Below are 27,085 nucleotides of genomic sequence, written 5' to 3' on the forward strand. Positions count from 1 at the left end.
CACCACCAGGAGGCCATGGAGCAGTGGAAACAACTCAATGCCACTATGGCCACTATTGCAGTGGTGCTGCAGCACCACAACCCAACCCAGCCTGAGACCCCCACAAACCAGGAAGCCCCTACCACTGCCCAGGACACTGACCAGCCATCAACATCAGCAGCAGCAGCAGGTGGACTGGTGTCACTGTCTGAGGAAACACAGGAGACCAGCACCCCTACCCGTACAGCACCAGCCACTCAAATGGTCCCTCAGACCAAGACATGGCACTGGAACACCTGCTAAGACCAAGGCACCCTCAAAGAAGTGACTGACACAAACTGTCTCCCAAGTGTGCCACTGTGCAACCATCCTCCCCGGCCAATAGCAATTCAACAACATGCAAGGTACAGATGGACCAATACCCACTGCCACCAATCATGTAGGAAGTGTATGGACATCCACCATCAGCCCACTACCTATCAATGTAAAGAGCACCAATCTATCCTTGACAACTAATAAAACACACGTACACCAATTTCATTGTCCCCTGTCACTATGTCGATTCAATAGTAGTTGTGAATGCATTTGCCAGTGAATATAAAAATCGTATCTTTATTGCAGGAATGGCACCCGACGCACAATATTGTGTGGAATGAACCGAAATGCCATGTTGGTCATCATGTCACATGGCACCTGAAATTCATGTAAAAGTGTCAATGGCTACAGACCCCACAACCTCATAGTGAAAGAGTCTGATGATTGTACTGCACAATGTCAGTCAGTGAACAGTACCTCATAGTCACTGGAGGTATAGTTGGATCAGTTGGTTCCCGGAGTGAACATCTTCCCCCTCTTCATCATCACCATCACTCTCATCCCCTCTCAGAGGAAGCTGGTCTGGATATACACCACCCTCCTCCTCCAGTAGGGGGATAGATTTCCTCACAGCCACGTTGTGCAGCATGCAGCAGGCCACCACTATTCAACACACCTTCTCGGGGCCATAGCACAGGGATCCCCCAGAGAGATGGAGGCAATGGAATCTAGCCTTCAGGAGACCTATAGTGCGCTCTACCACCCTCCTAGTACGTCCGTGGGCTGCATTGTAATTCCTCTCTGCATCTGTTGTAGGATTCCTCACTGGTGTCAGTAGCCAATGCATGTTGTGGTAGCCAGAATCACCTGCAAAGGTGGGCGAAACAGGACTGTAACTAACTACCCTCAGTTGCAGACAGCCTGACTGTCAGCTATGTACTATAAAAATATAAAACACACTCACCTATGATCCATCCTCTGCCCCCTTGTAGTTGTTCCATCATGTGTGGCACACTGCTGTTCCTCAGCACAAATGAATCATGGACTGATCCAGGGAACATGGCATTTACATGTGAAATGTACTGGTCTGCAGTACACACCAACTGTATGTTCATGGAGTGAAGTTCTTCCTGTTTCTGTACACCTGTTCACTTACTCTTGGGGGGATGAGAGCTATGTGGGTGCCACTGATGGCACCTATCACATGTGGAATGTTGGCAAAGGCATAGAAATCTGACTTGATGGCAGGTAGGTCAGCACTTTGGGGAAACCTCACATATGTCTGCACGAGTTGTACAAATGAATCCAGAAATCTGGACAAAATAAGGCAAAACATTGGATGTGAAAACCCTGCACCCATGCCCATTGTCACCTGAAAAGAGCCCATGGCCAGGAAATGGAGTACAGAGGGCACCTGCACTTCAGTAGGGATGGCATGCTGATTGCGATTTGCTGGTCTCAGTACAGGATCCAGTAATGCACAAAGTTCATGTAAAGTAGCACGAGTGAGTCTGTCATTGATAATGATGTGATGTTCCACCATGTTCTCCAAATCAACAAGAGGTCTGTACACAGATGGGCCCTCCCTCGCCACTGAGGTCTGTACCTAAGAAGAGTAGAGAACACATGTGAGGGACACAAATTCATTTGCATAACCTGCTGTGTATTAAACACTGGTGTCCAACATGTAGGTTACAGATAAGCAGTGTACGATGTACAACTGGAGTGACATGTCTTAACTGATACGTCTGGACTGTTGTGGTGAGTAAATTGTCATTTGTGTAATCGAGTGAGGGCCTGGGTCCATAGGGCCTGCATGGGGCTCATGACCTAAAAATATCTGACTAGTACTTGCAAAATGGCAGCCCCCTGTCATCCTGATTTGTAGCAGTGGAAGTGACCTCATAACGCTAGCGGTTGTTGCAATGGCGTAAGGCGGTGTTCACCGTCGTGCACCCATGCATTGGTTAACATGGATGTCAATGGGGAATATGGGCCTATCATGATCGCCGCCGGTTGTGATGGTGCACAACGCCACAGAGCGTACACCATTTTGTCACCTCAGGTTCACTTGACTCCCGGATTCGATGCATACAAGTACTCCACTAAGTGTGCTGCTATATCCTGACTCTGGTTTCCCAAATGGCACGAGTCATAGGGGAAAGGGCCCCAACCTTCACCATGGAGGAACTGGACAAGCTGGTGGATGGGGCCCTACCCCTGTATGCCAAGTTAGATGGGCGACCAGAAGTGCTGCAAGTAGGCAGGTGGGGTGCATGGATGAGTGTGATGGTGGTGGATGCCTGTATGCATGTGTGCATGATTTGTCACTTTACAGGCGTTAAATTTATGACAGTCAGCATGCGTGAGGTGGTGGAATGATGTTGTACAGTGTCCGTCCCATAGGGGGCGTTTAGCCAACGGTATCAAATGGGCATTGTCTGACCTCTCTTACTTTTCGGTGTGTCCCCTAAAGGAGGCGGAGCACCTACTGAGGGAAGCGGTGGGAGGACCTGCAGCGCTGGACCAGGAAGACCATCGAGGCCCAGATGGGTACGTCCTCCCAACTAGGAAGGGGTGCCCGTCCGGCCCTGACCCCCTCCCCCTCCCCATGCGCCGCATTCTAGCGGTGGCATATCCAGACTTGGATAAGCGCTTGAAGGCTGCACAGCAGACACAAGGGGGGTGAATACCGAGACCAATATATGCCTCCTTGATGGATGTCTGAGGGTGATGTAGTATGTATGCTGTCTAGTGGCAGGGACTCTGACTGGTGTCTTATAGCAATAGGGCCACCCTAAAGGTGCAATTAGATGATATGGGGTAGGTCTGCAGTTCCTCAGGTCCTTCTGGAATGTGGGAGATTGTTGTAGACTAGGATTGTGGCCACTAGTCAAGGGCATAGGCATAACTATAGGTGTAGGTGCTCCATGTTGGTGTATTGGCTGGGTGGGAGTATGAGTGAACCAAATATGTACTTCCATTCAGGCGTTAATATTTTTCTCTCCTGTTTTGTCTGTGTACATCAGCATCATCTGGCGAGGGAGCAGTGGCACTGGGGAGTGGGGATGCAGCAGACCACGGTTCCAAGGAGGCAGAGTCTACCGACAACAAGGGGACCAGTGGGTTAGAGGGCGAGGGGAGTACCACAGGGGAGACAACTACCACTGGAGGTAGTGACACTGATACCTCCTCCGATGGGAGCTCCCTGGTGGTGGCGGACCCACCCATTCTTTGACATCTTCTGCCACCCCCCATACCATCACCGCCCTCCCAGTTGCACTCCACCTAGTTGCCTGTGCCTGCTGACCCAGAAGAGTGGGCGTCTCCTTCGTCCCAGGCATCTCATCCCCAGCCCTAGTCAGCCCTGCTGCCCTCACTGAGGAGGCTACTGACCTCCTGAGGACCATCTCTGTAGGGCAGACAACCATCGTGAATGCCATCCAGGGGTTAGCATCCCAGATGCAGCAGTGCAATGCATACCTGGAAGGCATTCACGGTGCCATGTCTGGCCTACAGAGATCTTTTCAGGCTCTGGCCTCCTCTTTGACGGCAGCCAGTGTCTCTGGTCTTTCCGTCCCCCCTCCAACTCCCTCTACCCCTTCCAGCACCCCACTTCCTTCACCCATCCCAAGTACACATTCAGACAGCCATCCACACACCTCAACACAAAAAACATACAGAGAAACACAAGCACCACACTTCCCACCATAGGCATACACACAGAAAACATACAAAGGCACACACAGCAACATCCACCTCCTCCAGTGTGTCCATCTCTCCTGCCTCCCTGTCTGTCACCTCTACATGCACACTCACAGGCACTGCACTCTTATTCACTGTTGCTGGCCCCATTCATGCAGTCTCCAAAACATCAGACATCCAGTCATGCACCCCAGACACCACACCTGCACTCACCACAACGACTTTGAGTAACACTTGCAGCACACTCACCAAACTTGCAGACACTCAGACAACATCCATTTACACTGGCAGCCTGTCTTGTCCCACTCTGTCCACCCTCCCTCCTCACATTACACTCAGACGTCCCCAGACACCCACCCAACACACATCCACCACACCAGAGCATGCTGTACAGGCACCAGCATCCACGTCAGGCACACCAACACCTCTTACAATCACTCCCTCTACCTCCACTCCCACACCTTCCTCCAGGTCCACCTCGACTGCCCCTAAAAACCTCTTCCTGTCCAGTGTAGACGTTTTTGAACCCACTGGCCCACCCAGTCTCGTCCCTAAACGTGCTCACCTCCTTGCCCTGTCCACTCCTTCCACGTCCAAGTCAGCCCCTTCAGGAGGCTGGCCTGGCTTGTAGTGGGTACCAGAGGTACTTACACCTTGTGCCAGGTCCAGTTATCCCTTATTAGTATAGAAGAGGTGTTTCTAGCAGCTAAGGCTGATAGAAGGTAGCTATGGCAAAGCAGCTTAGGCTGAACTAGGAGACATGTAAAGCTCCTACTATACCACTGGTGTCATATGCACAATATCATAAGAAAACACAATACACATATATACTAAAAATAAAGGTACTTTATTTTTATGACAATATGCCAAAAGTATCTCAGTGAGTACCCTCAGTATGAGGATGACAAATATACACAAGATATATGTACACAATACCAAAATTATGCAGTAATAGCAAAAGGAAGTAATGCAAGCAGTGTAAAGTTACACTAGATTGCAGTAGGAGCACATAGGTATACGGGCAACACAAACCATATACTACAAAAGTGGAATGCGAACCACAAATGGACCCCAAACCTATGTTAGCTTGTAGAGGGTCGCTGGGACTGTAAGAAAACAGTAAGGGTTCGAAAAATAGCCCACCCCAAGACCCTGTAAGGTAGGTGTAAAGTGCACCTACAACCCCCAGAGAGCACAGAAGTCGTGACAGGGGGATTCTGCAAGGAAAACCAACACCAGCAATGCAACAACAGTGGATTTCCGGACCTGAGTACCTGTAAGACAAGGGGACCAAGTCCAAGAGTCGCGACAGTGTCGAGAGTGGGCAGGAGCCCAGGAAATGCCAGCTGAGGGTGCAAGGAAGCTGCCACCGGATGGAAGAAGCTTGGTGTTTTGCAAGAACGAAGAGGACTAGGAACTTCCCCTTTGGAGGATGAATGTCCCACGTCGTGAAGAAGCTTGCAGAGGTGTTCCCACGCAGAAAGACCGCAAACAAGCCTTGCTAGCTGCAAGGGTCGCGGTTAGGGTTTTTGGATGCCGCTGTGGCCCAGGAGGGACCAGGATGTCGCCACTTGGATGAGGAGACAGAGGGGGCGCCCAGCAAGTCAGGGAGCCCTCACAGAAGCAGGTAGCACCCGCAGAAGTACCGGAACAGGCACTTAGAAGAGGAGTGAACCAGAGTCCATGCGAAGTCACAAAAGGGAGTCCCACAACGCCGGAGGACAACTCAGAAGGTTGTGCACTGCAGGTTAGAGTGTCGGGGACCCAGGCTTGGTTGTGCACAAAGGAAATCCTGGAAGAGTGCACAGGAGCCGGAGCAGCTGCAAATCACGCGGTACCCAGCAATGCAGTCTAGCGTAGGGAGGCAAGGACTTACCTCCACCAAACTTGGACTGAAGAGTCAAAGGACTGTGGGAGTCACTTGGACAGAGTTGCTGAGTTCCAGGGACCACGCCTGTCGTGCTGAGAGGGGACCCAGAGGACCGGTGATGCAGTCTTTTGTTGCCTGCGGTTGCAGGGGGAAGATTCTGTCGACCCATGGGAGATTTCTTCAGAGCTCCTGGTGCAGAAAGGAGGCAGGCTACCCCCAGAGCATGCACCACCTGGAAACAGTCGAGAAAGCCGGCAGGATGAGCAATACAAGGTTGCTAGTAGTCGTCTTTGCTACTTTGTTGCGGTTTTGCAGGCGTCCTGAGCAGTCAGCGGTCGATCCTTTGGCAGAAGGTGAAGAGGAAGATGCAGAGAACTCTGGTGAGCTCTTGCATTCGGTATCTGAAGAATTTCCCAAAGCAGAGACCCTAAATAGCCAGAAAAGGAGGTTTGGCTACATTGGAAGGAGGATTGGCTACTAAGAGAGGTAAGAGCCTATCAGAAGAAGTCTCTGACGTCACCTGCTGGCACTGGCCACTCAGAGCAGTCCAGTGTGCCAGCAACAACTCTGTTTCCAAGATGGCAGAGGTCTGGGGCACACTGGAGGAGCTCTGGGCACCTCCCCTGGGAGGTGCAGGTCAGGGGAGTGGTAACTCCCCTTTCCTTTGTCCAGTTTCGTGCCAGAGCAGGGCTGGGGGATCCCTGAACCGGTGTAGACTGGCTTATGCAGAGATGGGCAGCATCTGTGCCCATCAAAGCATTTCCAGAGGCTGGGGGTGGCTACTCCTCCCCTGCCTTCATACCTATTTCCAAAGGGAGAGGGTGTTACGCCCTCTCTCAGAGGAAATCTGTTGTTCTGCCTTCCTAGGCCAGGGCTGCCTGGACCCCAGGAGGGCAGAAACCTGTCTGAGGGGTTGGCAGCAGCAGCAGCTGCAGTGGAGACCCCGGAAAGGCAGTTTGGCAGTACCAGGGTTCTGTGGTAGAGACCCAGGGGATCATGGAATGGTCTCCCCAATGCCAGAATGGCACTGGGGTGTCAATTCCATGATCTTAGACATGTTACATGGCCATGTTCGGAGTTACTATTGTGACGCTATACATAGGTAGTGACCTATGTATAGTGCACACGTGTAATGGTGTCCCCGCACTCACAAAGTCCGGGGAATTTGCCCTGGATTTTGTGGGGGCACCTTGGCTAGTGCCAGGGTGCCCACACACTAAGTAACTTTGCACCCAACCTTCACCAGGTGAAAGTTAGACATATAGGTGACTTATAAGTTACTTAAGTGCAGTGGTAAATGGCTGTGAAATAACGTGGGCATTATTTCACTCAGGCTGCACTGGCAGGCCTGTGTAAGAATTGTCGGATCTCCCTATGGGTGGCAAAAGAAATGCTGCAGCCCATAGGGATCTCCTGGAACCCCAATAGCGTGGGTACCTCAGTACCATATACAAGGGAATTATAAGGGTGTTCCAGTATGCCAATGTGAATTGGTGAAATTGGTCACTAGCCTGTTAGTGACAATTTGGAAAGCAGAGAGAGCATAACCACTGAGGTTCTGGTTAGCAGAGCCTCAGTGAGACAGTTAGTCATCACACAGGGAACACATACAGGACACACTTATGAGCACTGGCGCCCTGGCTGGCAGGGTCCTAGTGGCACATAGACTAAAACATATATACAGTGAAATATGGGGGTAACATGCCAGGCAAGATGGTACTTTCCTACAGCCCCCGTCTGCCCTTCCCATTCCTGTGCCCCTTCCCCAGTGAGCAAGGGGCCCCGTGCTGGCCCTGGTCCATCTGCCACCCCCCAGTCAAAGCCCACTCCCATTCCTTCCAAGGCTAAACCCAATCCCCCTCCACCTCCCAAACGGAAGCCCAAGCCCCCCCCTCCCAGTCGTAAGTCCCCACCACCCCCTGCCCCTCAGGTGCCTGGCTGCCCCATTGATGTTCCTTTATGGTGGCGTACCATGTGCACATGTGGGAGTCGAGTTCGGTCCATTTGGGCCCCATCAGTCTTTTTGATTTGGACTGGCCAATGGCCTCATTTGGACAATCTGTTACAGGAGCTGTAATAAAGTTTGTGTGGCCAGTGTTGGTGTTGGCACACTCAGGATACGTGGTTCATCGTTTCATTGTGGGGGGAGGGTGGGATGTTGTGCACATGCGTGTACTTTGGGCAGGTTGTCTTGGCCTTGTGTTGGGTAAGTACCTCTTGCTCAGGTGTGTATGGCTTGTGATGCTGTGAAGGGTTGTGGGTGCGTTGCGGGGTGGGTATGTAACTGTGCCCTTTCTTCCCTTGTTTAGTAGGTTGGGGTACTTACCGTCGGCGGTCACGGTAGAGGAGGTATATGGCAAGGAGCACCACTGGCATGATTTCCAATTCTCTCTCCAGGTCTGGTTCGGCGTGTTCTGTGTGCCTCCGGTGAGTGTTTCCTTTCATTTGGTTTGTTTCTGCCTGGCTTTGAGTGCGGTGGCTCCCGCCCCGGAATTCACAACGGTCTAGTGCTTCATTATTTATTGGGCGGGTAGGGCCTTTCCGTCAGCCTGTGGGCCTCATCTTCTGTCGTCGTCAACAATCCTCTGCTGGCGGTGGGTGTTTTTCAGGCTGCCTGTTTTTCATGTGCTTCTTTATTTGGCTGTCCAGACCACCAGCGTGTTGGCGGTAGTTACCACCACCGGCGGTGCTGTCTTTCCCACTGTGTTCATAATGAGGGCCTATATGCTATTCTCGCTACCCCACGTTATGCACCAAACATTCCACTGTGTGGCCTGCCTACTTCCTCGGGCACCCTTACACATGCTAGCCTCTCACCATGGGAAAGGGACAGAATCACTACCATGGGTGGCTTGTTCAGTGATGGTGGGCTGTTAACACATATGGATCTGACGCAGTAGCATGAGCTTCCAGATGCACTTTTCCTTAAACATGCTAGCATTGTGCATTATATACACGCACACTGGTCACCAGCGGGCACAGAACCAGATAAGCATACACTGATCCATGGGCTGATCAAATGGCTCTACAAGGGACTGCGGACGCATTTACATACACTGCTGATCGCATTGCAGACCTGATGGAAATTAGACCTTAATCATTCCTTTAATTAATTAAAAGGAATGGAGGTATCCCAGCATGATACCTCAGAATACACATTTTAAATGTGTTCAGTTATCCTGGTTACACAGGGCATATTTAATACCTTCCAAGTTTCACACAATATTCACAACCACCTCACTATCCTGTCCGTGCTGCCATGCTGATGACGCAGACTTGCTACACATTTACTAGCATGGTCCTGTCCCATGCTATGTCCCATGCTATGTTCCCACTGGACGTGCATTCGGGACTTACTTAGAACATTGACAGGATCTCAGCATTGCGATACAGTCGAACATTGCATTTTAGCCCTTTACTCTCGACCTAAAATCTCCAAGACCAAAACCAGGTTTGTTGACCTAGTGCTCCTCCTCGCCAAGAGGCAGATCACACGCCACTGGAAGCCATGCACCACTCCCCAACTGATGGGCTGGTGGGAGGAAGAATGGCGCTGGGGCTCAGCTGAAAGCTATGCATTACGAAGGGAGGAATACCTAGGGCTGTGCAAACAGCCTGTAGCTATGTTGTGGGATACCCTGCTGAAACACTTTAAAGTCTAATATGAAGATACAGATTGATACTACTACACACATGAAAGGGTTCACATTCTTGACTCACTGCCTATGATGAGTCCCCTAATACGTTATGTGGCCATCTGCAAATCATTGTGGAAGAGGGTGTCTCCCACACTCGCAGATCCGTACTCCTCCTCAGATTAATTGGGAATTTACATGGTAGCACAGTTGGGGGGTGAGGGCTGGTTTACTTGTTGGTTATCTTTGATCATCTCCAGATGGACCCCGTGACATGTTGGACTCTGTGTACAGGTGTATTACATGAAATCTCATATTGCATGTACCTGTTATGCTTAGTCGTGGATACGTATAGCTGCTGGCATTCTGGGGACACAAGCTGCTATGTATATTGTCACTTATCGTAACTACGTTTGTTTAGGTCTAATTAAATGCCATAAACTAAGTAAAAAAATAAATTAAAAAAAATCAATAACTAAATACTTTTTTAATCTCTTTGAGCTTCTCCCTATAATTCATGGGCCAAGTTCTTACCCAAAGGTTGACTGAACTGTATTACTTTTTGGAAAATCTGATGCTTAGTGCCCTTGTACCCACCTTCTTATTGAACACCCTTTTCTGAACCAATGCTCTGTTAATGTCTTTACGTACCGTGTTCAATCTGAGAATGTTCTCACTTTCCCTCCGTTCTAATTTCACAGGCCCCCTCTCAAGTGATGTTCAGGATCCCATATCCCGAAAATAACTTGAGGAAGGCAATCAATGAGCTGAATTATAAAAGACCTTCAAAAAAAAAACACCACACATGAAATGCACTCCTGGTTTAAAGGCTAAATTAGCAATGCCGCCAGACATGAGTGGCCATAACACCAACAACTTTAAGATTGCCTACTGGTTATACCCTCAATCATAAGTTCTACTCATGAATGGCAACTAACTGACTTTAGACCAATAAACTGACCTCAAGACTATATCACAACTATACAAGGTAACATATAAACTTAGGTTAATCATAAATGTACTAGACAAACTCATTTATCCTACTTACTTTGATCACATAAGTTCACCATACAACTCAAACTGCACTGGTTGGTATCTGTATGTAAATTAATAGCTTGATGAATGCCAAAACAACCATAAAAGATTTCAATTGTACCAGAAAAGGGTATATAGGTGAAGATAACCATCATGTACACATGGAAGACTCAAACCAATATAATGCGTGTAAAAATCGTATGATCCTCAGATGCCTAGCTAACTTTCTCCAGAGGATTTATTAAATCATAAAAGATTCTAATGATCACGGATTATGACTGGCATTACAAATATGGTACAACTGATCTCACAATAATGGTTTTCTAACGACCATGACATCTGAGCCTCCTACTAGCAGGCAAGCATTTAGCATATGGAATAAAAAAAGATACCCAATTTAAATATGCATTTATACAGCCACAGGGATGTTATCCTCAAGCATGTTGAAACCTTCTATGTCAAAACAGCATATGGATTATTACCTATAACAATAACTACTTGGATTACATTGTTGTCCAAAAATAAAAATTATAAAAGCCACAAGAGTAATATGAGAATGTGTGTTTCAGTGATGACAATGAGGACTTGTTCCACACCAATATATGATGCGAGTTATTTCACTTTCCAACATAGCCACCCAGGTGGACAAGACTTTTTGTCTCCTATCACTTTTCCTATGTCAAGCTTGCACATGGATACTATCAGTAACAATGACCACCTGGATTGAATTGTTGTTCTATAATATAAACTGTTGCAATATAAAAGCCACAAGGATAATACAAGAATTAGTGTTTCAATGATAATAATGAGGACTTGTTCCATACAAATATATGATGTGCATTATCTCACAGCTCCAACATGCCTGCATCATCGTATTCATTAGGATACACATCATACTTGGAATACTACAAGTGAACATAGCCAACTGGATTGCAGAGATGTTTGAAAATATAACCTGTTTTAGGTAAACAGTCTCGAGTGCAATGGAACGATCTTTGTTTTGTCTCCAATCACACATTTCGTAATAGGTAATATTACATACAAAACCAATTGAATTACTCAGATGCTCATAAAAATAATCAGTCTTATGAAACATTCTTGAGAATAATGGAATTATTTTTCTTTAATGATATGACAATAGTGAAATGTCTCATACAAATGTAATACGTGATGGTTTATAGCCCATCCAACATGGCCGCCATGGTCTACACATTTTATTCCCCAACTTATAAATTATGACATAACTCGCACTACTGATCCTTATCAAGCAAATCATACTGCATTCTTAAGCACTAATGATCCATACAACAACGGGGTTTAAAAAAAACTCTCCACTTCAAATATTTGAGCCCATGACTTCTGATTAATTACTAACACCAACCCTAACCATATGGCTGCCTTTGCTGGATGAACCACCACTTCAGCCCCACGTGGTATACCTCATGTGCGCTTTGCCGGGTTTAAAACAGGGCATCCTGAGACCACAGTTTACACACCACATTTAGATGGACTGCAGTGGGACCAGTGGGATGGACATGTAAGCTCTTGACAGGGGGGACTTTAAAGCCAAGCCCCCACACCCCCCCAGACATTTTCAGTTCCTGCACACAAACAGCTGGCGTGTGACCAAAACCAAATAGATTAACGGCATGCCTACTCCAGTTTATCCGGGATACTGCAAATTACCACAAAGGGAGCACTATTATTACTAAGAGATCAGTTTTTATCCTATCAAGTTTGTGACCTTTCTTTTGACAATTTCCTCTTTAATCTACCCTGTGATAATACACTGATGACCTCACTGCTATCTTTCCCCAGATCAAAATAATCCGAAGCACACTAAAAGGTAAATACTTCTTTTGTTTTCTCTGACTCCCATCAGTCCCCCAGATACATATCAATTTCTACTGCTGTCGTACTTTTTTTGCCCAGTTCAAAATTATCCTAAACAGGGGAGTTCACCTAACCTATGGCCAAGTTAGAAACTGACCTTCACACAAGTAATTTGTTTTTCTGTATGTCCAAAGACAACTGTTACTCTACGAACCCTCAACCGTAATACACTTTTAATGACTTTCTCTGACTTCTCGGTAAAGGGATGAATATGGGAGACTAGGAGAAGTGCCTCTCTAAGGTACTATCGTGAACCTCTAATTAACTACCTTCTATACAGAGGTAGATCACCAACTTAGCATGAGAAGGGTTCCTTCTTTTCTAAAAATGAAAAACTAATTGAATGTCTCTGGCCACCTAGGCTTCTCCTAGATTGTCCTACTCATGTTTATATTTTTCATAAACTAGCACGTGAGTGCCACTTCATATGCACACGTCCCCTTTGCAGTGACCCTATTTCTCCCACAACTGTGGCACACATTTACAGTGCAACACCCGTGTGGATTTAGGTAAACAGCTTTAATTGCTACTTTAATATGATGTATTTTCTACATTTCAGCCTCCAAAAAGCACTAGGCTTGCATGCCATTAGAGGATGAAACATGTATTGGTTGTCCGGATATCTCAGAACAAATGGAAAGTTTATTATTGTAGAAAATCAAAGGAATTGTCATTTCTTCTGTGTAACTATGATAAACGTGACTGATAGAAGGGAAACCTACCACACAATTCAATGTAAGGACCATCAGAGTCAATGCAGTCTTACTCACCACATAATAGGACATAACAAACATGGCTATTATAAGAGATGTCATCTAATGCAGCCATGATTTGTCATCTCTCTGGATGCTAGTAAAATGATTTTTTTTTTAAAGATAGGTAGATTTTGGAAGCATCCCTTCCCTTGCACATGTAGGTATTTCACAAGATTTCACATCTCTATGAAATCCCATATTTCATAAGGACCAGTGAAATATTATTTGAACTTCAAGGATCCTTGTGCAATATTGGATATATAGACACACACAAAATAATGTGTAATGCTCTATTATTAACATATTGTGTCACTGAGGGATTCTGGTGACAGAATAATAAAACAAGAGCAATTTGGACAGGTCACCAGAAACATATCATGTTATCTATTTTTTCTTATTAATATTACATATTTGTGAAACATAAAAAGTGTGAATCAAAAGCAGTACTGCAATCCACTTTTTGTATATTGTGACATACCATAATGTTTCCAGACGTCAAAACGTAATTCACAGGAATAATGTAATTTAACACATTACAAAAAGTAATGAGTGGGTATGACATTACAATAAAATAGGACTTTTAAAACAAGTGGTTTGTGCAATCACAACAGTCTAACATCCTACAGACTGCAGCTAAAAAAAGCCTAATTCTGAGCAACGCTTGGGGTAGCAATACAAAATGTTATGTAAATAAAATAATACCCAAGTATGCCTGTCATTGTTAACTATGCAGTCATAGAAAGCCCATGCCTATAATGCTCAAGCACTTCTGACATGCATTGTATCCCTGGCCTTCAGTACCTGCTGGAGATGGCTGTGTCCAGGGGGCCCTGGCTAGGGATTATGGGCCTGCAGTTCAACACTGCTTCATTAACATAACTAGATGTACAAGTATTGATATAGTTTACTTGTCTAAATGTCTTCACAAACAATATTTACACAACATTTACTCAAAAATCTAAATGAAATTAGAATAAAGCAAGGACAATGGTTGCCTGTTGTATATTCCATGTACTTTGGAAGTGCTCTCCGGTCCAGACAGCGGCAATCCCTCTTTGATATCTCTGGACTTATGAACACCTTAAGCTGTTACATGCAATAGGTATTAGACAGATTTTTCTGCCACCTTCTAGTTTGCATATGGCAGGATTTCCAGACGATACTCAGCATTTTGCTTTTGAAAGCCTAACCTAATTTATGTTACAAACTTTATAAAACAGCATTTTCTTTTGCCTCATATCTGGCAAGGGAGGGGATGAAATGTTTATCATCTTCAACAAAATTCGTGTTTCAATGTTTGCATATACAGTAATTTAATTGTTTTAACTCTTTAATATGCCTGTCCACTGTAATCATCTGCATCACAGGACACAGGGCAAAGCCTGCAACCATGCCTTGCACCCAGTGCCACTCCAAGGTGCTTTGAGTGAGTGAAAATATTTCAGCAGTACCAGCATGACGGATAGGGCTATTTCAAAGGCAATAAATCACAGTATCCATTAAAATCAACGTTATCAGATAATGCAACTTTCCCTTCTTATACTTTATCAGATTTAGAAGCATGTTTTTTGCATTTTAAACAGTAAATATCTTAATATTTGGCATTAACCACGTGGGTACTCTGGATTTACTGGACACCTGTAGCAGGACCCCCTCATATGCTAAATAATGTGTCCAGAATATTCTACCACCCATCCCTGGGAAAAGTGCTGCCATTTCCAGTGAAGTGAAAGGAGTGACAAATGAGAGTGGAATGAAGCATAATATGGGGTATCCGAGTTTGAAGACGCTATTAATGCAGAATTTATCTCTGAGTGACTACTTTGTCTTCAGCGAAATGTGCCAGTTGCTGATGAAGAGTGCCAGACGAAAACCGTGGACATGTGCCAGAAGTGCATAAATGAGAATCTCAATTTAGGCACAAACTTTAAACTGTGCATGAATCAGGATTTACGGGGCACATGTAACGAGGCACAAAGCATGTCACCTTATGGCAAGAAAGGGCATATCTGTCATGACTCTGCAGCTCTGTTATATCCTTATATTTGAGTAGAGAAGTCTGACTTAAAGCATGCTGGGGGAAGAACGTGTACTGTCCAAGCATATAGAAGTTACAGTCAGAATGTGTAATGTTGTGCAATTTACAGGCACAAAAGATGTAAGGACTTGGGAAAAATCATAATCATAAAGACTGAAATCTCTTTTCCACCACAAATGTAAATGTTTTTCACTATTTAAGTATGCATCACTGGGGGTGAGGGTAAAGCTAAATTGGCAGTGGACAAGCAGACCTTGCTGGGCCGTGATGGAGGAAATGAAATGTGAATAAACTATGTTACATCACACATCGGTAGAAAACAATATAAAATTATACGTGGTGAAAGAGCAGTGAAGGCCTAAAATTCGTGCTGATGCCAAAAAGGTGAAGAGTTCACTTCAAAATACAATACATGACCAGCAAGGTTTAAGCTAAAGGAAAACCTGTGTTTGTAAGCTTGAAGGAATTTACGGTCTTAAGCACACAGGCACATATTCTGTTGTCTTAGTAAATTAAAAACATGATTGGAGAATGGGAAAAGGAGATTGAATTAGCCTATGGGTACGCAAAAACTAATAAGAGGTATTGGGAGCAGAGGGATAAAGCACGCACACAAATATACATGCATTCAAGAGTAGTGAATGGTTAGTTTATTAAGCATTGTTAGAACTACAATAAAGAATGCATAAGAAATATATATATTTTATTACACAAACTTTATTGCATTTTTTAATTAGGAGTGACAGAATTACATTATAGTAATATACAGACTTGACACTATATTCAGCACGATAGAACGTAATTGTTCAAACAGAATAAGCTATGTTCACACAGTTTTCATACTAGTGACAATGAAATTTAAACATTCCCTCTCTTTCCCCTACATTGTAACCAAACAATGTCATCTTTAATGATTGAGATTATAATGGAGAGCCTTCTGTACAAAGTGTCACAGGACACAACATGCATTATCATAGAACATTCTATTGTGATGCCACTATGGTTATCAAAGCTGATGACAGGGGAGGGGTTCAGTCCCCAATCTAACTTGGGTCAAATATGATGGGGTGTTATATACTGCTGTCATACTGTGGAGGGCTGGAACTTCAAGAATGTCAATCCTACTTAATTTTCATGAACGATCACTCACAGCGTTCCAAGAAAAACAAGAAGATTTTGAGAACCTGTTCCTGTTGATGTAATCTACTTATAAGGGGAGTCTTTGTGGAAAGGGAAGGAAAAGACATTACAAGCTTCAAACAAGACCTGGTTGAAACAATCCTCGAGAATCATGGCCCAGACTCGCTCTAGAGACAGGGTGCACAGGGTGAGGGGAGGCTGGCCAAATCCAAAACTCCTCCCAGACATCTTCATTTGCAGCCCCCAGTTTGTGAACAAGAAAGCCCTCCTCACAGCAGAAAGACAGGGCAGCCCCAGTCACTTCCATGGCATAGACACCTAGGACTACCAGGATTAGTCCTATATCACCTAAGTCTAGAGACATACTTTGGGACCAGTCACCATCTTTATTACCGACAACAAAGCTGGATACGGTACGACCATCCCTTCCAGCTTCTGTTTGAATGGCATGGGGAGAAATAAGGTGATTAAATTTCTCAGAGAAGCCTGCCAAATACTGGGCCTGTCCCCACCCAAAACAAGATCCTGGATAACAACATGAGCTAGCACAGCTGAGAAGTCCAGAGTGGCACTAAGTGACAGGGCACAACAGAAGGAGAACATCAAAACATGAAGAAATATTAGCTGGACACAAGTCAGCCTTGGAACATTTGGAAAAAGTGGGCAACACTCCCGACAAGGGACCACCAGAGAAAAGAGAGGATCCAACAGCTGAGGAAAAGGAATGACAACTGACATGGAATAGATTGGCATAAACCAACAGAAGGAGACAACTACATTAACATGGTGGCTGATGGACCTAATAAAAATCATATCATATTCAAGTGGCCGGCACTGGGGCAGGTGCACATGATGACTGGCATCATCAGAAGTCTTGCTCTGAATACCTGAACGGACTCACTTCAACTCATTTTTCTCTCTTTTGTTTTTTTACAGAGTTGAAATGCTAGGTATGGCTCATCGGAGAGACCACAAGTTAATGGTTATTTATGTTACACTGTTGGCCATGAGTGTGTACTTCAAAGGGGAGAGGGCACCCTTTGGTTCACAACTAAAACTTGAAACCTAGTGGAAAGGTACAACAACCCGCTCAAAAAAAAAAAAAAAAAAAAAAAAAAAAAAATATCCTTTATGAGCTAGCATGCCTCACGAATATACACTTTATCTACAACCATATAGGCCTTATCCAAGTAACGCACCTACTACGGTAGGACCAACAATGCGCTAAATCTTTGGGTTTCCAAAGGCACTACTCCACTTCTGGGAGGAAAAGACAGAATGGGTGGGTATCCTCCTACATCACAATTGCCCCTTCGTGGTAACAGGGACATCTAACCACAAAGGGAGGGACAACTGTTGATGCAGGAGGTGACTTATGGTGGGGAACCCATCACAATAGCCTCAGTTTACATCCGGAACCAGAGCCTATATATGAGCTGGGTAACCTGCCAGGCACATTTCTTGGGAATCTACAGAGATTACAACAGACCAGAAACAATATTTCGGAGATGAATGGCAGTGAGGGCCACCTTTGTGTTAAGGAGGAGGATAAGGGTGGAGTGCTTCTGCAGCTTCTATGAACATCTCTATACTAAAGAGGAGCCTAGGCCCACGGTTAGAGTAAAGTATCTGGCAGATGACAAACTTCCTAAACTCCGTTCCAGTGGTCAACCTGAAGAAAAGACTGGCTCAAACCCATATTTTACAAATGATTTGGTGCCTTGCTGTTTCTATTATTATGTAAGGTTTATCAGGAAATGATTGCAGAGGGATGGGTGACTTCTACCATGTTATTAACAATTGTGCTTATCCTTAAAACTGGCAAGAAACCTAATGAATGTGGATCTTATAAACCAACCTCCCTCCTCAACACGAATGTACCCATTTTCACTAAGATACTCTTCCTGTGAGTAAGGGATATGATGAGGGAGATGGTCCACCCTGGCCAATCAGCTTTCATCCAAGATTGCCAAACTAATGAAAACACAAAAAGTTACACAGCATCTAGATATTGGCAGTAAGGGGCTTACACGCTCCGTTCTGGTCACCCTGGACTCTGAAAGAGCATCCAACAGGGTTGACTGGGTGTTTATGACTGACGTGCTACAAGCAACGGGGAAGGGTTTCAGATGCTGGCAAACATCAAGGTAATATTCCCCAGAGCTCCGAGTGGACAAAATGCCTTGAACCCTCTATGGCTACAAACTGGGAAAGGCACCAGACAGGGATGCCCAGTATTGCCCTTCTTTTACTCCCTAATCCATGAACCCTTAGATCAATGGATTCTGTCTCACCCATAAATTAAAGGGATCAAATTTGGCATCCAAGATGCAAAAGTAACAATGTTTGCCAACAATATACTCTTTTCGGTGACATATCCATTTACCTGTCTGCCACTGGTTATGGCTGAACCTAAAGCCTATCAGCAGGGCTCTGGCTTTAAAAGTAATGTTATCGAATATGAAATTCTTATTATCTCCTCTCCTTGAATTTGTGGGGGGAGCTGCGCCACTGAACTGTGTTAAATTGACAGTCACAACAATCATACCCAATTCTCGCATTCGTGAACAGGGCATGGAAAACGAGGTATGTAATTTTGAAACAATTACAAAGAGCAGCGAAAGCCAAACAGGGCAGCTGAAAACACAAGAAACTGTCCCTCCTGGGAAGAACTGTCACACTTAAAATGTCGATTCTTCCCAAAATCCTTTACCTCTGCCAAATACTTTAGTCCTCTTTTCTCTGACAGGGCAAAAAGGAGAGAATGGCCTGGCACCAAAGCTTTCTACGACCACAACAAGATAAACTAGACGTCCCAGACACACTTGTGGTTTTTATTCTACTGGACTAAAAGGAAGGGGCAGAAGAGCTGGTGCATGATTGATCATATGCTGACGTGAAGAATTTGAAAGCACAAAGAACACCTACCCTATACATCTCACTAGTGATGAGCGCAACCTTACAGATCTACATCGGAAATCTATTATATGCTTAAATGTTGAAGCAAAGGGGATATACCCCAATCCCAAAAGACATGGGAAACAGAGCTAAAAGGAGGGGGGCACGGTTGGTCTGTCCCAAATTGTTATTGTTTAGTTATTTGACTTACATGCCTATAAATATATTTACATCTCGGATATTTGGGATCCTCTATTACCCTCACACTAAAACACGCATTACTTGGAGTTTTCCATGGGGTGGTGGACTGTCGCGGTAAGTGCTCCCTGATTAGGACGGCAGCAGTGGTGGCTAGAGGAGACCTTGCCCAGAAATAAAGATTCGCAATTCCACCAACCCTGTCCGAGTGACGCGTAGGTATGGACTGGGATGCTAGAGTTGAAGAACCTGGCTAAAAGGCTCGAAGGTGCCCTCGGAAACATGCAAATATTTAGGACAAGTGTAGTAACTATTACGGATTGGGACAGATAGATATGCCGAATAGGGAGGACTTAGTGAATGTGTAAAGGCATCTCCGCGCTCTGTGTGGTGCTCACTGTTATGTGCTGCTGTTTGTTTTGTTTACACGTGCAGTAAAACTGAATACAATTGTTTTATATATATATATATATATATATATATATATATATATATATATATATATATATATAAAAAACATCTAATTCTGAATCATAACAAGGGTGCCCCCTACCCTTCCCATCAGATGCTGGCCGCAGTACTCACCCAGCTCTAAAGCCTGACTGTACTTGTCAAGGGCCGGCTTCAGCTGGTGTGTCTGCTGAAGGCTCCGCGCTTCCTCGCACAAGGTGCGCGCCTGGCTCTCTCGAGGAAACATCCTCCGCAGCAAGCTGCCCAGTACCACGTTCACTCGAGGGCAGCCCGCAGACAGGAGTGTGCTCTGAGAACCGCATAACGGACACCGTTTGAGCGGTGCCTTGTCTTCCGACACAGGGCGCAGGCAGCTCCGGCACAAGCTGTGTCCACAGGCCATGGTGACTGGTTCCAGCAGAAGGCGTCTGCAGCATGGACAGCACAGCATCGGGGGGAGGCCACCCTGCCTAGAGTCACTTTCCACCGGTGCGGCCGGTAAATCCTTACCCCGCAGGCTACTTGCCACGCTCTCTACCAGAGGCCCCAATTCCTCCGGTCGCAACCTCCCCAGCGCCGCCGCGGAGCTGTAAGAGTCCAAAGCCTCCGACACCCTTCCAGCTAGGGCCAGTGCCTCTCCCCGCCGCAGGCAGAGGCTCCGCTCGGGCCTCGGAAGCTCCGACAGCTGCGAGGCGTAGATTTCGGCTGCCAGCCCATAGTCCCCAGCCCGTGCCGCCTCCTCCGCCACTTGCAGCATCTCGTCGGAGACCCCCGCCTCCATGGTGGGGATAAAGGCGGCAGGTCCCACACCTCCCCTTAGTCGTGCATGGTGGCCGGAAGAGAAATCCCCTCTGCCGCCCCTAGCTGAGCCCCATTGTTCGGGCAGCGTGCTAGGCGGGGTAAGACTCTGTCCAGAATACCCAGGCCCTGGCGGCTATTTCGCTATGAAGTACAACGTTTTCTTCTGCTGGAGCTTTTTGTCCTGTAAAATACGAGATTTACGGGGCGCAGGCACAAGATGTAAAGCACAAAGATTTCAACGTATCAGGGAGGCGGACACATTCTGGGAGTGGAGCAAGGAGTATGATGACCTGGCATTGGTTGGCCAAAGGCGTGTCCTAGGATTGGTGGATATACCTTCTGTCAGTTGTTCACTGGCATTTTGGAGCTTTGTTGGAAGGATTGTTATACGGATCCACGGTATCTTTGTTACATAACATCTTAAACTCTGGTGACCTGATTTTGAGAAGCAAAAATAGGGGAGGCCAGATTTGTGGGTAGCATTGTAATTATGCATATAAGGATATCTATATCTCCACACGTTTACAAGACGCTTACATAACGTTAGCTACTCCACGACATCTACCCCGAGCCCCCCCTTCCTCCTCCCCACACTGCCTCCCTTCTGCTGCAACATGCAGGCAGCTGGCCTCCTCCTGAGCTGTCCGAAACAGAAAAACTACTTAAAAAGAGCACGCCTTTCACTTGTCTTCTGCTGAATGACGATCGTGTCCCTAAAAATGAAACATGTATTGAAAATTTAGGAAGGCGTCGGCAGTCCTCTAAAAACCGAGACGTCTGGGCACCCTATGTTAAGTGCGTCTCGTGGCATGGATTATTCCACTGCAGTTTATAATTGTCCCTTGTGAGAATTTAGTCTGGAGTTCTATAGATGTCACGCAGTCTGCTGGCAACTAACACGCTCTTTCAATAGGGCTGCGAGGATAGTTCCGCCCGTGCCTTCTTTAATCCTAATGACGCTGTGGCTCTTGGGGTCGCTCATATATGTTCCAACCTGATAGTAAAGAAGACGGGTGCTCCAAATCTCTGAATCCGCTGACAAAAAAAAATGTCTGGGAAACTACACGTTTCCTGGGAGAAACACTTAACTAGCTGTGGACACTTGCGCTTTACCAAAAATGTATGCTTTCTATCAATTAAGTATTCACATTCTATAATTGTAGTTTAATATCGGCAGCACCAAATTCATACTGGGCTTTACTTCTGTAAGTCAATACATTATCCTTTCCTTTTGTCCGTCTTACTGTTTTGACTAGACAAGGTCCCCTCTAATATGGCTGCTGCGCCCGCCAGCGATGTCGGTGTTCTCTATGCAGCTGACCCGTTGTTTACTTTAGAGACACACTTGTGTAATCCAACCAGCCAGAGGATATATATATATATTTTTTTTTTCTAGAAGTCTCCAGCCTTGCTCGCTCAGTCCCCCTCCCCACAGGCTTTACCTTACTGTCAAGGCCGGGTCTCGGACTTTTGGGGCCCTGCGCGGAAAGAGAATGTGTGATACATCACTGGAAACAACAACACAAGAGGTGCCATCATTTTAATACAAGACCGGAGGCTCATATTATGCAGTCTTTTCTTGCTTTAATTTCTATCAGCAGCCAAGAAAGAAAAACTTCATTTCCCAGGAAAAGGAAAAACTACAAAGTGACATCACAATGGGGGACAACCAATGGGATATGGAGTACAGGTATTAGTATATTGACTGCGAACAACAAGACCTCTTTTCTTGCTGCTCGCAGTCAAGATAAGTACTCGCTCCTTTTATCTTTATTCATTTTCAGTGTATCGCATATTTATTACGAGTTATTGTGATTTTTACTGTATCCTATGTTGTGTGCATACCGTCTTAATTTTCCTCTTCATGCCCCGCGCTAGCGCATGTGCGCGTGTGCCTTTGTGCAGCCTCGCGTCTTCCAACTGTCGTCTTCGGTCGTTGGAAAAGCTTTGTGCCGTTTAGAATCTTGCCTCAGCCTTCGCTGTTTGCTGCTCCGGTCGCTTCCCTGCGACAATTACTCTTCCACGCTGGTTTTTTCCTGGTTCCTTTCCCCTGGGAGGGGTTTCTTATTAGGTTACTGCCTCTTCTTGTTGTTGTGGTAGGACTTTCTCCGTTCACTCGACACGCCTCTATCCCCAGGCCACTCCCCCCCTTTTAAGTTATAATTTAACCCTGTTTTTGCTCTGGTTACCACTTCTTTACCAGTTTCTATTGATTTGTATATTTTTTGGCTTTTACTTCAACATGTCTGAAGAAGAAGACACTCATTTTCTCCAGGAATCCTCAAAAAATTTCATAAAAGACTCTGTCTGTTTCGCTGTGTCTGTTTCAATGTTAGATATGTCAAAGACTTTGGAAGCCTCTTTTAAAAAAATCATCTCTACAAATGAGGTGCCTTCTAGGGGCGTGGGCAAGCTGCCAAACACGGTGGACGCAAGCTTTTAGAGCTCCGCACCGCGTCCGGATAATCCGACTCAATTAGGGATGAGCGGGGGGGCATCCCACTCCCCCGAGACTCGAAATGAAGCAGGTGAGGCTTGATGAATCGAAAGTGCCGTGAACGGACCCTCGGCGCCCCACGGAGGTGAAACTGGAGCCCTGGGTCTCGGCACCCGAGGAGCGAGGAGCTCCTTAAGTATGTACAGAGGTGGCCTTGCGACCCCGCGGGTCACACCCGGCCCCGGAGCCACGAATTGGAGCGGCTGCGGGAGGGAGGCGACGCGTGCCACGGGGCTCCTCTGGCTGCACGGACTCTGTCCGGAGCCTGGGAGTAGGAGCGGGCCCCGGGGACTTGAAGTGCAGGACTTGCCGGCAGTGGATTCCCTGGCGCTCTGCAGCAACTAAGTAACGCTGCGCTCCCGCGGGCCAGAAGAAGAAACCGAAGCGGTCCTTTAACTACGCGGGCCGCGCCCGGACCCTAGGCCGCGAGTCGAGGCGGCCCGCGATCGCGAGGACAGCGCTCGAAGGCCCGAGATCGGAGCGGAGCGACAAGGTGAGAGAGAACGGAAACCTGAGGGCCTGCAGCAGGGCAACAACACCCCGACCTCGAGGACCGCACCAGAGGCGGGTGCTTCGAACACTTGAGGAACCGGTGGCCCCCTAGGATAAAGAGGTACCCGGGCCGATTTTTGCGACCGCGTGGGCCGCGACCGGACCACGAGACACAGTGGTCTCCAGATGAGAGGCGGCTCGCGCTGAGTGAATGAACGTGTCCGCACAGGCTACGGTCTGATGTTGGGAGTCGGAACGGGGCACCCGGGGAAGAGGGGACACTTGAGGCAACCTAGGCGACCTGAGCGCTGTGCTTGGGCTCAGGGCCCCCCTGAACTGCGTTGAGAGGCAGATACAAGCTTGGGCAACCAGTGGAGACGAGCGTCCCACCACAAAACCACCATATAAAAGGACCAGACCGTGAAGCAAGCCAAGCCAAAAGGCGAAAACAAGCAATGCAGTCTTGGGCCAAAATATGGGCCTAAACCCCACCGGGGAACCCCCCCTGGAGACCAGTGAAACTGACCTGGAGGGAAGAGGCAACACCCACCTGGCAATCAAGTAAGAAAACGAACAAGCGGCCTACCTGAGTCCTATGCTACCATCACCTTGAGCAAAAGAGGGTCTTCCCCCCCGGGCACCCAAACACCTCAAAGTGATAAGCAAGCAAGACCTCCTGCGAACTCACGGGAGTTATTCGACCTCCACTCGCACTAACACTAAATCACAGCCGCCTTATTCAGAGCACGCAACCACATAAAGCACCAACAGCAAACAACCGGGTCCCAAGTGATCATACAGAGGGAACCACCTAACCGGGCTGCTCGTGCTGTTGCAGGGGGGCTGTCGTCCACCCCTAGACAAGCGGGCCCGTCCATGCGCTTCCAGCATCCGGTGAACGGAGACTCCATCAAAGATCACAGTACAAACTAACGACCATGGACGCGCAAACCTTTACGCTGGAAGTGTCACAAACTGCGATTCCTTACTAGGTAAGCCACCTGGGGAGAATATTACCACGGACCAGAGGTGAACACGGGAGGCGTGACTTGGAACAGAACTGTGCGAACCCGTCGGTAAACTACTTACCTAACCCCCCCTTGCCAGCCCAGATGAAACTAAACTAGAGCGCAACACTTATACGATATCCGACAAAACGGTCATCAACGACCTGAGACTAAGCAGAACCTTCACCCCTCCCTCCCCAAATAAACGGGACCATGGCCGGAACAGGCCGCCTATACTCGGGAGCAGGAACTGGGAAAATACAAGACTCACCAAACCAAGACAGCCAAAAACTTGACGCAGTGCTGGCAGCAGTGGAACGCATCGGAGACTCACTGGAACGCGCCCGTACGTGACTGGAAGCCAAAATAGATAAAGTAGCGGGCGACCTCGTCCTTCTCCACGCAGACCATCGCAATCTCACAGATAGAACCAAAGAGATTGAGGCCACAGAAAACAAACTAATGCCCACGACTGCCCAATTGAAGACAGGATTGGAAGACATGCAGGCCAGGGTCACAACACTAGAACGCCGAGTCGAAGACGCAGAAGGCCACTCTAGAAGAAACAATATCCGGGTAGTGAATCTACCAGAAGGCATTGAAGACCGAGACCCTGTGACCTACTCGGAGAGCTGGCTGCGGGGGTTGGTACCGGAGGGCGAACAAACTCCTTTCTTCTCTGTGGAACGTGCACATCGCATCCCGGCCCAGCCAAGACCGCCGGACAACACTCCACGCCCATTCATCATTCGCCTACTCCACTACGCAGATAGGGACATTATACTAAGAGCGGTGAGAGCCGGCCCACCCTCCCAAATAGACAACGTGCAGATTTTGCTATTTCCTGATTACATCTTAGCGGTACAAAGAGATAGAGCCTCTTACTTGCACTTGAAGCGCAAACTGCGCTCCCTAGACCTAACTTACTCTCTGTTATTTCCCGCCAAGCTACGTGTTGTGACAGGAGGAAAAACACACTTCTTCTCCACCCCGGAGACAGCATGGGAATGGCTTGAGACATCTGGGCTGTCACCTGGTGGATCGTCAGAATGAGCAAGACCACCACCTAGACCCAGGCGCAGCCGCACCAGGAGGGATCGGAGGAGAAACACGATCCGCACTGACTTAACGAAATGTGCTCCAGACTTAGAACAACTAATCCAGGAGAGAAGGAAAGCGATTCAGACAGCAGCAACGATAAGTGCATCACCCCTACCTTCGGGATCCGACACAGAACTTTCTCAACCAAACAGTGACCTCCCCCTCACGCCGGATCAGCTATTGGAATCAGATCATACGGGAGGCCCCTCCGTGACACCGGCAACTGCTGGAGAAGTTTTTTAAAGAAACTTAGAACAATGCTTAGAAATTATGCACAGCAGGAGTCACCAAGCCAATGATACTCGTACTGGCGTAATCTAAGAGATGGGAGACAATTGGCCTACTCCCTGAGCACACACAATAGCCAACAACCAGCAATATAAGCATCGGGTCCCTGACCTCCAACCCCTGGACGCTAAACCCGGGGGATGGGGAGCCCCCCTTACACTCCCCCTATCTTCCCACTTTTTTATCTGCCACATCCGGACATAAGGTGCACGTCTGAGACACTCCCCCCTCTCCTCTTTTTGGTCTGATATTGACCTACCCCGACCTACCCCCAAGCTCCTACCAGTGGAGACATTTGTTCAGGTGTGTGTTGACACATTGTCGTTTCTGTTGGCTCGTTTGGGCGGTGACCTGTTGTCTATATGCTCCAATGGCATTAGTTATGTTTTGGTCTTGCCGGCCGATACTTACTGAATCCTTTACACCTAGCGGAAAAAGGGAAAATAATGACGAGTTCCGACTCGAAAGGGCAGGGCAGGTAGTTATATCAGACAGTCCAGAGTTTCCAATATGGCCACATACACAACAATCACCTGGAACGTGAGAGGTATTCACACCCCCAAGCGGCGATATGCTATTTACTCCTATCTCAAACGTCACTCAGTTCACATAGCTCTCCTACAGGAGACACACATAACGAGGCTCGATGTCCCCCGACTGCGCCGGCGCTGGAGAGGTCAATTATATGCGACAGGACACTCAGCATACGCTAAAGGTGCACTAATTTGGATTAGAGCCGGCACCCCCTTTAAGGTAGAGGAGCAGGTCGTGGACCCACAGGGCAGATTTGTGCTAGTTAGAGGAAAACTTGCAGGTCATATGGTTGTACTGGGATCAATATACGCCCCGAACACAGACCAAACCGCTTTCCTTCACAGGCTTTCCCACCAATTGGTGGGTTGGAGTGGCCTTCCATGGCTTCTTGGGGGGGACTACAATAGTGTAATTGATGTGACAATGGATCGCTCCTACCCCCGCTGCCTACATC

General features: G+C 47.1%; 1 protein-coding gene across 1 annotated transcript in view; it reads right to left on the reverse strand.

Moving 5' to 3' along the window:
* The window catches only part of LONRF2 (LON peptidase N-terminal domain and ring finger 2), a 245,336-nt gene extending 224,416 nt beyond the window's left edge, over positions 1 to 20,920 (reverse strand). The window contains exon 1 of the mRNA XM_069204393.1: positions 20,047 to 20,920. Coding sequence (XP_069060494.1) covers positions 20,047 to 20,692 — 646 coding nt within the window. The 5' untranslated portion in view covers positions 20,693 to 20,920. The remainder of the gene's footprint in view (positions 1 to 20,046) is intronic.
* Positions 20,921 to 27,085: the final 6,165 nt, after the last annotated feature.

This window comes from Pleurodeles waltl, chromosome 8, assembly GCF_031143425.1.
Source record: "Pleurodeles waltl isolate 20211129_DDA chromosome 8, aPleWal1.hap1.20221129, whole genome shotgun sequence".
Lineage (NCBI taxonomy): Eukaryota > Metazoa > Chordata > Amphibia > Caudata > Salamandridae > Pleurodeles > Pleurodeles waltl.